General features: G+C 41.6%; 1 protein-coding gene across 1 annotated transcript in view; it reads left to right on the forward strand.

Annotated features, from left to right (window-relative positions):
* Positions 1–1,782: 1,782 nt before the first annotated feature.
* The window catches only part of NR4A3 (nuclear receptor subfamily 4 group A member 3), a 31,184-nt gene continuing 16,360 nt past the window's right edge, over positions 1,783–16,606 (forward strand). The window contains exons 1-5 of the mRNA XM_067569839.1: positions 1,783–1,861; positions 5,030–5,167; positions 8,032–8,912; positions 11,589–11,718; positions 12,640–12,812. Coding sequence (XP_067425940.1) covers positions 8,034–8,912; positions 11,589–11,718; positions 12,640–12,812 — 1,182 coding nt within the window. The 5' untranslated portion in view covers positions 1,783–1,861; positions 5,030–5,167; positions 8,032–8,033. The remainder of the gene's footprint in view (positions 1,862–5,029; positions 5,168–8,031; positions 8,913–11,588; positions 11,719–12,639; positions 12,813–16,606) is intronic.

Here is a 16,606-nt window from a genome sequence, read left to right on the forward strand (position 1 = left end):
AAGAAAGTAGAAAAAATATCTAGTGTGGGGTGTCCGCCCGCCTGCGACCGGATTCTTCGCTTGGAGTTAAAAAAAGCGCTCCCTCTGTGAGATGGTTTGGAATGTGACACTGACCCAGGAGATCTGGGGTGGGGGGCGCGCGCTGCGCAGGGCGCCCGGCAGGCTTCTGAGCCCAGACTCATTGCAAGTTACTTACTAAAAGCCCCCTCGTGTTTCACAGAGGCTCTTACCACCACGCACACCCGGATTTATACAGACCCCAAACCCTGTAAATACCAAGCCAACCCATGTCTCTTTCTTCACAACTGCACCCCTCCGTCTGGAGAGGAAAAGCAACATTACCAGCTCCACAGGACTGAGTGCAGATAAACCCATTTAATTCCCAGGAAGGAAGGAACCGTGTAACGCAGACACACCAGGGGAGAAGGAGGTTCGTGAATCCAGCCTAAACAAAGTGAAAGTGCGATCAGCGTCTCTTCTTTAACTCACTCCTCGTCTCCCTCCGCATGTGTGTGTGAGCAGCAGCCGCTGCCGCAGCGGTTTCATTCAAATATTTATTTTCTATGCAGTTTGCAGTGTCCAGCTCTTATTTGTTTGAACGGTGCAAATTAATCCACTATATCGAGAGAATTATTATGAAAAAAAGTAAAGCTTCATCCTGAGGATATCCTCATTCCCATTGCGAAGACGCCAGCAAACATAAAATCAGACAGAGCAACAATGATTTGTTAACATGGATAGCTGAGAGCTCGGCTAGAGCGAAAGCAAACTGAGTTACAGCTACACAGATGATGAAGTGTCCTGAAGTGACTGGTGACTGACATATGTGATCCAAGCAGAGAGACCCGGTTACAACGAGATCCTTCAGAACCTGCTCCTTGTTTCTAGACACTAAAATGTTTTCCTTGACTTCTCTTTAAACAACCATAGTAATAATGAATAAGCACTTTACATGCCCAAAGTGCCGGCTAAACTTTCCCTTATTAAATGCTCACTGATATTTTATCCAGCAATATATATGATTAATAAATGTTATTGTGTACACTAACGGTATAAGGCATTGCTCTAATTGTTAATCATCACAATAGATACTATTAATAAATATCTACACTGCCATTGACATTCCCGCGCCTCCTATGCTCAGACCCAGCCTGCCCGCCATATCCTCCCTCTCCCCTCCTAGTAACGCCTCGCAGGTTGACAGCACTCTGAAAATTTAAGCAGAGCGTCGCAGCCAGATGCCGGCAGTGTAGGTGCGGGGCCGGGGCTTTCTCACACGCGCTGTACTGTACAGAGGGAGAGACTCATAGACTCTGGGGTGGGGTGGGGGGGGTCAGTAGCGTCAGGCTCCCATGGCGTCACTATTGACGTCTCGCATTCCAGCCGCTCTATGGAGAGGCCGCTAGGGCTCCTCTCACATAAATGACGTTCAGAGAGAGGGAGAGGGAGAGAGCAGCAGCAGAGGAGTCTCCTTCCTCTCTCTCCTCACATACACACACACACGCACAGAGAGACCCAGAGAGAGACAGAGGCAGATCTCTATCACTGAGCCAGCGCATATAAACAAAGGCACATTGCAGCGGCAGGCTGATCATCACTCACTCTCTCTCATACATACACACGCGCGCTCTACTCCGGAGCAGCAGCAGCAGCAGGAGCGGGCTGCTCTCAGCTCCTGGTCTCTCAAGCTTCTGTAATCCTTTTCCATGACTCGGGATAACGCATCCTCCAGATATACAGCCTCCAAGAACCTCTTGGGTTTGCCTTTTATAATTTCGCCACTGGACAGAGCCTACATGCACATTTAAGGAAGCAGGCATTTACAAACTAGATGTAAAGACGGAACCGCTACAGCAATCAAGTATGTATATCCGAATGAGAGAGAGAGAGAGAGAGAGAATGTGGATGGACTTGGTAAAAGTTGTGCTGGTGGTTCTGTTGCTCTTGAAATGACAACTGTTTGTGATGAACATCAGTGTCGCTAATCTAGCATGCTGGGGGCTGTAACCTGAAACTTTTTACCCCTTTATGTCCCGGGTAGATATATATTTGATGCCGTTTTGTTAGCCCGTACTTGAGACGTTCCCCCTCACAAACAGAACTGGGTTGGTGGAATAAAAGCCTCGGCCGATACTAAGGTATTTCTGCTAGTTGTTGTCATGGAAATGATGCTGCCGCCGGCGGCGGGGACTTTGCCGCTCGGGTGAAGAATGGCAGTAATTTGTCTCTTCCTTTAACTGTGCTTGGAAAATAGGTGGTTTTGTTTGTGCGAGTTAGGACTGTTTAATAGGGACGGGAGGGCAGGTTGATCTGATCTCGCTCTGGGAGAGAACACACCAGAGGCAGCTTAAAGAGCTCGCTAGAGAGGTAATTGTTGGAATGTGGCATATTGTAATGAAATGAGATGGGATCTCTGCTAGGCACGTCTGCCCGGCATCTGCTCCTAAGAAATTTGCACTTTTCCCTTTGGAGGTCATAAATTGTAATTACATCCTATACTGACCCAGCACGTGTGTTACAGTACAGAGGAGCTGCATTTCACTCGCTCTACAAATGATCACTGCGGAAGAGCTCCTGTCTTCGAAAGAATCAGTCAGATAACGTAGACTGGGCATTCAAGTTTGACATATTGTGGAGCTAGCCGTCTGCGGTATCGCGATACTCTGCTGTCCCGGGGGCGGTGTGGCTCGTCTAAACTTTAGTCCTGAACTTACATTTTTGAGACGTGGTGTTTGGTTTTCACCCTGTTTTGATCTAAGGGGTTTAACTCCAAATATTTTCCCAAATAAAGGGCGGAAAATGCTATTTTCAGTGGAATTTCCCCCCCTGCGAGAGTCAATTTTCCGATAAACTTCTTGAATTAATCGCTGGAATTCTATCCAGCCTACTTCACTGCAGTAGCGCCTTCGATTCCTTCTCTTTCCGCCAAGGAGGCTGTTGTATGGCAAACTCTTCTTGCCATAATGATACGGTGAAAGCGAGAGGCTGAGAAAGAGAGGACGGCCGGTCCGTACTTCAGAGATGAAACTTTCTGAAGTTGATCGCTGCTTGCCGGAGTAGTTCCGTGGGCTGGTGCTATAGTTACACAGCGATTAAGTTACAAACTAGCCACTACTCGACATGCAGCTGAAACTTTAATTCAGTGACGCTTCCCCTTCACGGTCCCTCCCGGGTAAATGAAGGTTTCGAAACTTAGCTGAAGAGCCACAATCACAATGGAGCATTTCACGGTTTCCTCCTCATATTACAGGGTGGGGAGGGGTGTCACTTAGGGCTGAATGTAAAGTGTAAGGAGAAAGAAAGGCGCTTTGACAAGAGTAGTTATTCCTTCCTAATTTACAGCCTCCAGGCTCTGTGCTCCTGGCTCAGCCGGCTGCAGTCCGGAGGGGTGTTGCGTGTTTGAAGGCGCAGTGAGTGTCTCTAGGTAACCGGCGGCTTTGGGGGGGGGGGAGGAGATGAGCCCTAGGGCGCTCTCAGTGCTGTGTGAGAAGCGGCCTTGCAAGACTTGGTTCAAGAGTAGGGAGGGATCAAACGCCCTGGGAGAAGAAGAGATGCGCAGATGAGCGTTTGCCGCCCGAGGCGCTTGGCAGGGAATAATGGCGAAAGTGGGCGAAAGTTACTGGCCGGGACTCCCACTAATAGACACGAGGGTCTCTGGCTGCGATGTTAGTGCACCCCCTAAATACAAAGCCTTCTCTTTGATAGGCAGATGTTGGCTTCAATAGTAGGTATACAGAAGGCGTGAAACAGAAAAAAAAACCAGGTAAGTGATGAGTAATCGCAAAGCACAAGGAGGAGAGGGAAGACAATAGGCGAAAAGGCAGAAGAGGAAGCAAGGCGGGGCCTGGGATAGAAAGAAAGAAAGTTGGTTTTAGGTCTGACTGCACTTGCCGACGTGTTATCAGGCCAGCCCAGCCGTATGAATGAGAGAGAGTTTGTCGTCAGTAGGGTCTGAGGACAGCAAACGTGGATCCCTTCAGGTACTGGATATTGTTACAAAAGGGAAAGGAACGTCTTTAACATGATCTCGTCATTTGGTTCCTGCCCCGTTTGGGGGTTCCCTTAATCCAAACTAGACTAAAGCATTGCTTTTCAATCGCGTGAAAGGGGCGCTGCAATCCAGAGGCAGAGAGGTCTGTGTGAGGTTAGGAATAGCAGGTTGCCTTGGTGCCGATCTAGGACTCGGTTTGGTGGCTGAGCTGGGTCTGATCTCCAGAGTCCAGGATCCCCGGGCCATTCCTTCACCACCCCCGGGGAGAGAGCAAGCGCCCACCCTTCAGGGACTGCACAGAGAAGGCAAGCTGGAGGTGTAAGAAATCCTTGCGCTTTAAATCTCTTCCGTTCACGGCAAGAGTTTATCTCGAATACAACTTTTCTCTGGCCTGGATCCACACGAATTTAAACTTCCTGCTGGCATGCCGAAAATGACCGCACACGTGGGACAAAAGGGCAAGCGATTTAGAGGGAAGTTGATAAACATTTTCCACACCGCCTTTCTCTGGGCATTTTCGTTGGGCAAAAGGAGTCTCCTTTTCTTTGCTTTCCTCCCCTACGATCCAGACCTAGTAATAACACTGCTGGTTTTTTAAGTGTGTAAACCTTCTTTCCCTATCATCTTTCTACTCTTTGCCTCTTCCTCTGGTGTCCTGCGAGAGAGAGCGATGGCAGAATTAGGGCTTGAGTTTTGATAACCTCTAGGAGAAAGGCTGTGATCTTGCTTTATGAGGGACGTGAGTCGCCCCTCGGCAGTTTGGGGTGAACTGGTGCTGAATTTTACATTTGTCTCTCCCCTCCCCGTTCCCACTTTAAAGCGTTGTCCTCCCCGGGTGGAGGTAGCCGAGATCTGGCTTCCCCTGTACAACCTGCCTCCCGACACCATCGCTGCGTCTTGTTTTCAGTCCCACTGCGGGATTTCAGCCCCGGTCGCTGAGCCCCTGTCAGTCACCGTGTCTGGCTCCTGGTTTCAGCAGCGATCGGGTGGAGATCACCTTGTGACTCGCAACCTCTCTTTTTCCCTGCCGTGTGACAGAGCCCGGTTCGGAAGAGCGCCCCTCGCTGAGTCCCGGACCCGCAGACCGGTCCCAGCCAGCCCGCACTCCGCCTCCTCCTGCTGCCTCCGCCGTCCAGACAACCAGCCCCACCATTCAGCGAGCAAGATACCCTCCAGGTAACAGACAATTGGGGCCCACTACCTGCTCATAGCCCTAGCACTGCGTATTCTCATTCTGCCCCTAAGTACACGGTGTCAACGCAGAGTCACTCCTTACAAGACAGTGAAGTTATTCTGAGTCCACATGGGTGTAGCCGAGAGCAGAATTCAGCCATCTGGCTTCTCCCAGCAACAAGGAATTAGTGGAATCGGTGTGAGAATAAAGTCTCCTGCCAATAAGCCGAGCTTGCTTGGTTTGCAAATACTATGAACAGTTTTAATATTTTCAAACATGTAGGGCCAGATTCCACTCTTGCAATCCCATTTCCCTTTGAACAGGGTCGGAGTTTACCTCAGAGCAGAATTTGGCCCCCGTTTTAATTTGATAGTAATTTAGAGACTGTATTTAATAAAACTTTTACTGTTATGACTGGATCCATAGGAATTGAAAGTCCCTAACCAAAAATGTGTAAACATTTAAAGAGAAAATTGCAAGCAAGTGGGTGGGATGTTGTGTTCATCACGAGCATTACTAACTCCTAATTTTATGTAACATTCTTGCAAAGATTTCAGAAAGGTTAGTGGCTCTGAAAGGTTCCTAACCAGATTTTGTATTTATTCATCTTGGTCTTGCTAATACATCATTTTAAAATGTGCCTCGTGGTTATTTTAATAAGCACCTTGTGTTAAGAAATAATAAAAATTATTAAATTGTTATAATTTATTTTGGAGGGAAACTAACCCCAGTGCTTAAAGTATAAAGAAAAAAACAGGAGTTGGAACTAATCAATAGATCCCATTGGGAAACAAAGTAGGAAAAGTTTTGCAGATAGGAACATATCCTTAGCTTAATTCTTTCCTCCTTGTTTTCTTCAAACAGGGTTTAATGAAGATTTCTATTCTCTTGTAGCAGATTTAGCATAATAGTTTCTTAAGTGAAATAACCATGTTATATTCAGTAGCGCAGGTATTCTTCCTGAAGAGAAAAGGAACAGCAGGTCATCTCTTATCAATTCCTGCTCCTTTTCAGCACAGGCAGAAAATCCTTCTCCCTCACAAGATTTTGTGTCAAAATGTCAATTTGTGACATTTATTTATCTGCTTGTTAAACTGCCTTTCTCAATGAATTTTCATTGGAGGTGCATGAAAGGAGTTTCCTTTCCTTTTACTCTATTAACATATAATCAACATCTTTAGGAAACCCAGTTGTTTAACTTCCCTTGTTTGATAATATCACAAATTAACAGTGAGTTTTCTTTCTTAATTTGTGTTTGTTCAATTGGGTATGCCTCCAGAGACTGACAAGCACATTTTAGAAATAAAAATAAATAAGATCTGAGGTGAGATTTATGAAGATTTCATCCTTTTTTTTTTGGATTTGGATATGTAAATAAAAGTAGCCTTCAAAGCGTCATTTTAGGAAACAAAAGCAGTCATTTTCTCCCACATTTCTACAAGTTTATTGAAAATACAAAGATCTGGTCTTTCTTCTTACATGAAAAAAACAATGATTAAAATCTGTTCTTAATTTAAATGTGTTTCTCTACAAAACAGATCATGAGGATTTAAAAATTCATTTAATTAATTATTGTGTGCGTGTTTCTAGTAAGTGTTTTAAGAAACCAAAGTAAAGGGACTTAAAATATCCAGGAAGAACAGGTACCTTTAAACTTTAGAAATGTTTGTATGATCATTTATCCAATGCCTCTAGAATATGAATTATACTGGTTATTGAGAGAGAATAATTTTGAAATATATTTCCTCCAGGATAATAATACTTTTTTACTTTCTCGGGTTTTTCATGTGAGAGGGTTTCCACTAACTAATATAAAGGTGTATATTGTTGTCAAATTGAAACTTGACAATTGCCTTTAGCTTTTATTGCAAATACTGGGCTGGAAACTTGTAGTGCTTAAGCAGGCAAACATCATAAAGATTGCTGAATTGGATCTGTAATGTCCTTTGAGCAATAAAGAGCAGAATGGAGAAGTGGGAAATAAAATTTTTAAAAAATCAACCCCTTTGTGTTACTAGAGTCAACATTTTAGCTGTGAGTGAACTGGATTTAGTTTCATGAAGCAACATACAAAACTACAGTTCTAGTATCAACCTCAGCCTAGATCTCCTAGAATAATAGGAAGAGAAGGACAGTGTACTTTTGCCTTTACATTTTTTGAAATGTTAGGGTCCATTGTGCAATCTTTTTTAACAGTACTCCCTATGATGGGGATGTCTTCCTAAAAGCTGATGGCAAGGTATCACCCTTAATTATGATCGGATCAGAAATACAGTATGTAGGCCCTAGGTCAAGTAAGAAGTATTTATCTTCATAGCTCCTCAGTAAAAGATATAGTGATTTCAGTTGTGTCTTTGATGTGCACTGTAGACAATGTACCTTTATTTTATTTATGTATATATATAAACACAGAAATGACTGCTGACTGTGATAGTGTGGTTATTCTGTTATGAAAATGTTATGGCATAATTGCAGGCATTCAAAGATAGATTTAGGGCCATATACTGTTCTCATGCTTCTTCAGTTCTCATTGACATCTATGTCTATTAGGCAGCAGATCTAGGGCAGTTAGGGCCATCTTCTGCTCTTACTTACACCAGTGTAAATTTGGGGTAACTCCAGTGACCTCAACCAATGTAACTGAGAGCCCTGTATGTATCTAATATATATTACTTCTTGAAGACCGAGTACTCAGAGGAAATTTATAAACCACATTCTGGCAGTGGATGAGAGTGGGGTGCCTAATTTAGCTCCATGAAATGCAGGAAATCACCATTAAAGGCTGAGGGAGATGTTAGCGATGACCCCGAGCTGCAGCTGCAGCATGGTTGTTGTTTGTTGTTAATGGTCCCTTTTGCCCTTGCAGATATGCCCTGTGTGCAAGCCCAGTATAGCCCTTCACCTCCTGGTTCGAGTTATGCAGCTCAGACCTACGCATATGGCTCAGAGTACAGCTCGGAGATCATGAACCCTGACTACACCAAACTGACCATGGACTTGAGCAGCACCGAGATCACTGCCACCGCCACCACCTCCCTGCCCAGCTTCAGCACCTTCATGGAGGGTTACTCTGGCAGCTACGAGCTCAAGCCTTCCTGCCTGTACCAAATGCAATCCGCCTCCTCCGCCTCCAGCCAGAGGCCTCTTGTAAAAATGGAAGACAACCGCCTACATAGTTACCACTCCTCACTGCCGCCCTCCACAGACGAGGGGATGCCCAGCACCTCCATGTACTTCAAGCAGTCCCCACCTTCCACACCCACCACCCCGGGATTCCCTTCTCACCAGGCCTCCATGTGGGATGAACCCCCACATCCGCTGCAGCCTGCACAGACCTGCATGGCCTCCAGCCACCTGATGGACTCTACCCCCATGAAGACTGTGCCCACCCGTTTCCCCCTCTTCCACTTCAAGCACTCGCCACCCCACACCCCTGCAAGTGGTGCCCACATGTGCTATGATCCTGCTGCCCTGAGCCTGCCTCTGGGATCTGACAGACCTGCTGCCAGTCAAGCCACTATGGAGAACCATCCTTATGGGCTCCCCCTGGCCAAAAGAGCAGCTGCCTTAGCCTTCTCGCCATTGGGTAGCCTGTTGGGCGAGAGCAGTGGGAGCAGCAGTGGCCTCCCTTCCCCGCCCAGCAGGAGCTCCTCGTCTGGAGAAGGCACTTGTGCCGTGTGCGGGGACAATGCTGCCTGCCAACACTATGGGGTACGGACGTGCGAGGGCTGCAAGGGCTTCTTCAAGGTAAGGACTGTATATATTCACTCACACACTCTGATGCCCCATCCCAAGACATCCCCACACCATTCATGCTCACTGTCAGCTGCTTCTGTTGTTGTTATGCTGATCAATTCACCCAGAACAGTTAGAATGATTCTGTGAGTAAAGTGTGTATTAGAGTGAAAACCCACCACCTGGGTAGTCCATCAGGGCAGGATAGACACCAACTGGCTCTTCATACAAAGCCAAATCATACCCTCCATGCCATATAGTGTAGAGATTGGGCTAGTTCTCAGCCAGAGTCTCAGGGCTTGGCCACACGGCATGTTAGTCTGCACCAGAGGGGTATAAATTCTAGTGTACATTAGTATGTCACACACTAACTGACCTGTGTGGACCCTGCTGACATGCACTAAAAGTTCCCTACTGTGCACTAATGTAATCCCGGCCATTTCAAAACGTACTAAATTAATGCATGCTATGGAAAGGTTAGCGGGCCAGTCAGTGCCAGTGCCAGTTAGTGCTCAACATGCTAGTGTGCACCACTGCTCTGGTGTGGACTAACATACTGTGTAGACAAGACCTCAGTTGGGTGAATCAGTGGAGCTAAACTGATGTACACCAGCCTAATGTCTGGCCCATAATGATTTTCTATGGAGTGCAGAGCACCTATTTCAGGGGCTTCTCTTGAAATAAATCTATCTGGCTTTTTATTTAAAAAAAAATTTTTTTTTTTTTTTTTTTTTTTGCTCTCAACAAACTGAATTTTACTGAGTCATTCAGACTAATGAAATATTTTTAAAACAAGGCATGAAATACAGACGTCCTGATAGTGACCTGGTAATTCAGCTGGTAGTAACAGTCCAAAGCATAATCTCTTTCCATAGGGTAATCTAAATGTAGGTTTAAGGACATGTCAAGAAGGCAATTGGGTCAACGTATGTTATAAAACAGAACATTTGTCATTCTAGGAAGTTGCTGCTTGACTACAACTATTTAGTTCAGAAACCAGTGAATTCTGATCTGTGAAAGGTTTCAAGTAGTGCAATGACTAAGCACTGTACAGTGCTTCAATATTAGCTTTAGACTGACTGAGAAGGTTCTGGGGCCAGATAATACATAATGCTTTCACTACCAAGAAAATTTCTGCTTATGCTTTCTGGGTTTGTGTATTTTTTGTTTGTTTTTAATGTTATGTTTTAGTATTTGATTTTTTTTTTCTAGAGTAATTAAGGTTTCCGTTTACTCTTTACAAATGGCATGTTTAGGTTCAGGGCTTGGGGTAGATTTTAGGGTTTGATTTATTAGTATTGACATTGAAGATTTGATTTAGTCAATTTCTTTCTATAAAGATCAGAGACCTGCTTCCCTGGCAGTGAATGGGACTTTTTGCATTGGCTTTGATGGAAGCAGGAGGTTTAAAACATTTGTTTTGTATTGTACTGAGTACTAATAACATTATTTAGTGATAATATCTTTACAGTATGGTAAAAATACACATATTTATTACAATTCTTAGTTGTTTAGGTATAACTAGAATAGTTAGCAAAAATCATCTGGAAGAAGTAGTTATTAAGATCCTGTTCCTGCTCCTGTGGAAGTCAATGGCAAAACTGCTGTGAATTTATATGGGAGCAGGATTGGGCCCTAAATTTGCTAAATGATTTTCAAAGTCTAACATCCACTTTGTAGTTTTAAGTGGTGAATGATTTTATGTGTTTCTTATTTTTATTATTTCTGATGTTGTCTTTTATTTACACGGTCTACAAATTGTGAAAGAAATAACATTTTTTGACATAATTGCTTATCAATGGAAGATTCAGTTTACAATGTCACAGTAATTATTAGATTTATTGTTGTTGCTTTTAAGTCTTTGCTATTACATGACCATTTGTGCTGAAATCAAGTTCCTTACTGAAAGAGCCTTGATTTTAAATATTGAAACACATTGCACTGTTTATACAAACATTTGCTTTATTTTTCTAGTCTTAACTTACTTTTATAAAAACTGAATTATTTGATGTTTTCAAAATTATTTCTTAGAAAAAAATGTAGGATTTTAAAAATAAATTGGCTGGCATGCTCTCCAAACATTTGTTCTAGCATGTATCAATACAATGTAACTCCATTCATTTTCTCCAAAATAAGTTATTTTTCCATGAGAGTTAACTGAATTGTGAAAGGTTTGATGGATTTGGTTTGGTTTGGTTTTTGGTTTTTGTAGTTTTGATTTCATCTCTACTGATTTTAATGGCTAGCAAAACCAGTAATTGTGATATTTGACTAACAGTGATAGCAAGAGAAGGACATCCCAGATCATTTTGATTCTATTTTAATAAGGTCAGTAATAATCAGGGGAATGAACCAAGTAGAAAATTGTTCCCAAAGGGATATTAAAAGCGGAGATAATCTAATCCCCAAAGGTAGATGCGATGACCTGGTAATTTCAGATATGATTTTATCATTCAAAGTTGGCTGTCTCCTGAGACTTGCTTCAGAACAATCCAAGACGATTTTCATTGTCAGCAGCTAACACCAATAAAACTGTTTTTCCTGCAGGCTAGTGTGTTAGGAAATTAATTTTATCTAATTATACAAATTGCACTGTCGCTTTTCACATTGTAATTAAAATACATCTTGTCAGGTCCTAGCTCATTCAAGAAACTATCAGTTGACTATTTCTATGTTGAATTTTCTCAGAGAACAGTTCAGAAAAACGCAAAATATGTTTGTTTGGCAAATAAAAACTGTCCAGTGGATAAGAGACGTCGTAACAGATGCCAGTACTGCCGCTTTCAGAAGTGTCTCAGTGTTGGCATGGTTAAAGAAGGTAAGGAAGGTGTGCTATTGTAAGCACAAATGTCTGAATATTAAATTTGCTTATGTTAGATTTCATTTTTATGTGGAATTTTATAATGGTGGCTTTCTATTTTACTTACCCCAAAGTGTGTGTATAATGTATGTAACTTTTTTTTTGTGTTTGTTTCCAGGCATTAGGTTTTATAATATCTAGATTCCCTGGAATCACAGGTTCAAGAACAGCAAGGTCATCAGAGGAAGACTTTTTTCCTAATGACCCTGGCCAAAGTTTCTCTTCCTTTCACGGCTGTACAGCATATTGTACTGCAGTTAGCTGCCTCCTCACAGAGGGGCTGCATTACATTGTGTCCTGTGTAACTTTACATATGGTGCTACTCTGTTCCCACTGAATTAAATGTAAGGGTTGCCATTGATTTTAATGGAGCCAGGATTGAACCCATAGGCCCCAATCCTGCAAATGCTAATGTATGAGAGTAGTCCCACAGATGGGAGTACTCATGTGAGTAAGCATTTTTTCAGGATCAGGCCCATAGCATGTGAAGTGTTTTAAGGAAGCTAATAATTCTTCAGTAAGAAGAGTTAAATGCACATTATTAGTATTATCACTAGGGTTTGTGTGTGTGTGTGTGTGTGTAAATGTAAAATTTAAACATACAGGGACAGAATTGGGGTTACTTACATAAAATGGGCACTGTTCGGATGTTACATTGCTAGCAACAAGTCTGAACTTCACACTGTTTTTATAATATTCACTTATATCTCTGCAATTAAAGATAGCAATGATCTCTCTCTCTCTCTCTCTTTCTCTAAATGGAAGGGTTTTATGGTTTTTGCTGGACTAATCATAATTAAGAAATAACCGGGTGATCGTTTGTGGTTGTGGCTGTTTGGTGATGTCTTTGCAGACTGATTTTTGTTCTTCTTTAATCAGTTGTCCGTACTGATAGCCTGAAAGGGAGAAGAGGTCGACTGCCTTCCAAACCAAAGAGCCCTTTACAGCAGGAACCTTCCCAGTCCTCCCCACCTTCTCCTCCAATCAGTATGATGAATGCCCTTGTCCGCGCTTTAACTGACTTTACACCCAGAGAGCTTGATTATTCCAGAGTACGTTTTATGATTTTTTGCATAAAAATATTACTACATTGTATTTTTTTAATTTAACAATCGGTTCAATGAAATGAGATTAAACTGTTAAATTTAGATAGACTAATAACTGACCCAGTGCCCTATCATTGGTGTGACGGCGGTTACTTAAATAGAGTGACACTAGAAATTCATTTTGGTCTCTCTCTATTGTGACCCAGAGTTTAGGACATGATACTATCTGTAGTACACCCTGCAGGTATGCTAACACAAGTATGCATAGGTAAATAGGGCACTGATTCTGCAACAGACTGTGCGCAGAGCCCCATGGGCTTCAACAGGACTCGGGGCAGATGCAGGGATGTGCTACCGTGCAGTCAGTTGTAGAATTGGGCCCTTAATTTCCAGTCTGGAAAACCTAACTGCTTTTCTTATATTCAGATATATGGGATATGAGAAGTTATACCGGGTTGTTGAAACAAATAGGCAATGTAAGACCCGGTTCTGCTCCTGTTAAAATCAATGGGAGTTTTGCCATTGTTTTCAATGGGAATAGGATTGGACTATTGCATAATACAGTACGCATATTAGGTTTAAGGAATAAATGATAATGATACTGACCTCCTTTGTAATGTGTAATTAGTTCCTGTGTAAAGAGCTAGGTATTATTAATCCATGTCTGTCAAATAGTTCTTTAAATCAAACTGAAAAAAATAATTGAATAAGCAAAGAATTCTTTGATATTATAGACTTGTTGTAACCTTATTTTTATATTATTTATTTATTCTTTTTAAATATTGATGAGATATTTTGTTATCCATTGCAGAAAATAGGCTATAGCACACCTACAATTATAAAATATATTATTGAAATTCCAAAAACAAGGAAAGAAAAAATACATATAACGAAAATCATGAACAAATCCCATTATCTTTATTAAATGTTACTAAATATGAGACTGTTTTGACTTTTTATCAAAACAGCATCACCTATGCAGCCAATTTATCACTTGATATTAAGATTATATATATATATATATATATTTATATATAGTCTAATAATATATTAATAATCCTTTTATTTATTTGTAATTATACTGACATGCTTTAATAATTATAGGCACATGATAAACTCTTTTCCACAGGCTAATTTATAGTTACCTATAGATTTCTTTTTGCTATGTTTTTAAGCATCCTGTCATATTTTTGTCTGATGATTTTTAATGGATGAATGCATTAGGTATATTTTCACTTATTTTAACTTTCCCAGGACACATTAGGGCCTGAACCTACAAAGTTTTATGCATGCAAGTAACTTTTAGTGATGTACATAGTCCTACTGAATTAAATGGAATTACTCATAAATAAAGTTACCCACATATGTAAATGCAGGATTGAGCCCCTGGATATATATTTATAGATGTATGGCTTTTTGACATTGTGATTTTTTTTTTAACCTACAGTGACTATTTCACTTCATACAAAAATACCCCATAAATGGTTAATATTTTTTATAATTATGTACAATTTTATAGGAAGCCTATGGAAAACTGCATTACTGATGTTAAATTAGTTTATGCTTCATATCTAAAGGATCCTGTTATATCTAATTGGTTGTTGGTAGAGTTTGACACCCTAATTTTACTTTAGAGTACAATATAATAGTTGGTAGTGCTTAGTAGTACTGAAAACATCTTTTTTAGCCTCCTAATGTAAATTATTAATCATTATATCTTTGTAAATTTTCTGCATATATTTTAAGGAATTAGAGTGAACAAAATGAAAACTCTATATTAACTGATATTAATGGAATAGTATGTGTAGTATATACATAAACTAACAAAACCACTTTTATGAATTCTGATGCTGAGCAGAGTATATATAGGTATGTTCAGTTAGATACTAATTCTGCAGTGCATTGCATGAAGATGGACCCTGAGCTTGGATGGAGGGGAACCCATACACAATACATTGCAGGAACAGGGCCTTAATTTTTCAAATATCTAGCATACTGTAATCTAATAAAAGTGTCTTGCCTACCATAGGAAAATACTAATAAAACCTCAATACAGGATTTGTAATCAATCAGTCAATCAATCAGTATATTGCAAAAAGAAATTCCAAATAATCATATAACCCTGGTATATCAAAACAAATCTTATCTGAATTATTTCTATTCAGAACATTGCTACTCTTCATTTTAGAGTTGGTTTGAATTTACCAGTCCACAGTAACAGAATATTTAGATATTTGGTTTCAGAAATAATTACTAGGAAGATTATTTGTTTTTATGAACTCGTTAAATGCCAGAAGCTGTAGTCTGGTCTCACACCTGTTTCACTGTTGTAATTTCCTGAAGCTCAGATTTATACTGTGTAAGTGACAAGAGAATCAAGACCCAAATCTAGCACTCCTTATTCAGGCAGCATTCCCATCAACTTCAGTAAGAATTTTGCCTGATTAAGGATAGAGTGGGGCAGTAATCTGTGTTTATAATAATCCCTCTGTATTTATAGAGGCCAGAAATCAAGCAAATGCCAGGGTCACAATGCAGAAATAGGAGATGCACTAAAAGAGTATAATTGCTTCTCCCCTTGAAATCTAAGGAAGCCTCCTCCATGTTTTTGCAGCTATGCAAGCTCCCTGAGGTGTGACATAAGCAGGAAGGGGTGGAACAAGGGCGTGTGACCACTTCCCCCAGTATCAAACTTCTATATCCTACATCAAACAATGCTGCTGTACACAGGAGCTCCCCTTGGGGAAAATCTTGGCAGCAACCACAGGCAGGGTTCCCTGGACAGCTCCATTCATAAAGGAGCCATATCCTGGGGGCCAGGGGAAGGTCTCCTCTTCTGGCTTTATCCCAAAGTGCCCCCTGTTTGTGGTGGTGACTTCAAGAGTTCACGGTGCTCCCCCTTCTCTCCAGTGGCCACTTGTCTGAGGCAGGCCTGCTTGTTTTGTGTAGGAGTCAGGTAAACCCTTCCCATGGGATGATTGTTGGGTTTTCCCAGTTTCGGGAATGATTTGTGCCTAATTAAGGACTGTAGAATTTGGCCCCAGTTGGTTTCCTAATCTATTCTTGGTAAAATGTGAACCCTTCTGACAGTGACAAACAGTTCAAATGCAGGAAATATAGTTGCCAGCATTCTTCTGCTTACCATGCTCTCATGGGCTGGATCAAGCTACTAGAATTAGAAAAAAATTAATCTAAAAAATATGTATAGTTATTAAAATATATTCAGTTTAATAAACCAGCTTCTTTAATGTAACACCAAAATGTTCACATTAGAGTTAGAAAATTGTAACATCCTGTATTGTTGTTGCCATTAGTGAAATTAAATGTGTTCAAGGAGTGCTTTAAAAATATTGGATTTATCCCTGTTGACTTCAGATGAGTTACACATGGGATGAATTTTAGAGCATTATTTTTTTTTCTTTTGCTGATTTCTGTGGCCCAGAGCATGCCCTGTCTCAGAAATACCTGTGGAAGGGGGAGGAATTTTCCTCAGATCATTTTGTTTGCCCCTCATGGAATGATTGTGTCATAGTTCGACCCCTGTACAACCAAGCAGGTTTCCAAGACCAAGCAGATCCTGGGGTTCTGCAAGAGATGAAGGGCCTCCATTAGGAGGCTCTACCTCCTCCACATTGGCTTTGGGGTTCCCTGGCCTTGGCTGTCCCCAGAGTCCCATTAAATGGAGGCTCCCCATCTGGAGGGGCTCTGCAGAAAATTTCATACAGCCTGGAGGTGTATTACCTTTTCCGAGCAATTTGTGTTGGGCTGGTGGGTGCTTGCCCTCTCCCAAATCAGGTCCA

This window comes from Emydura macquarii, unplaced genomic scaffold (genome assembly GCF_026122565.2).
Source record: "Emydura macquarii macquarii isolate MOO-44397 ecotype Brisbane River unplaced genomic scaffold, CSIRO-AGI_Emac_v2 contig_2948, whole genome shotgun sequence".
In the NCBI taxonomy this organism is placed as follows: domain Eukaryota; kingdom Metazoa; phylum Chordata; order Testudines; family Chelidae; genus Emydura; species Emydura macquarii.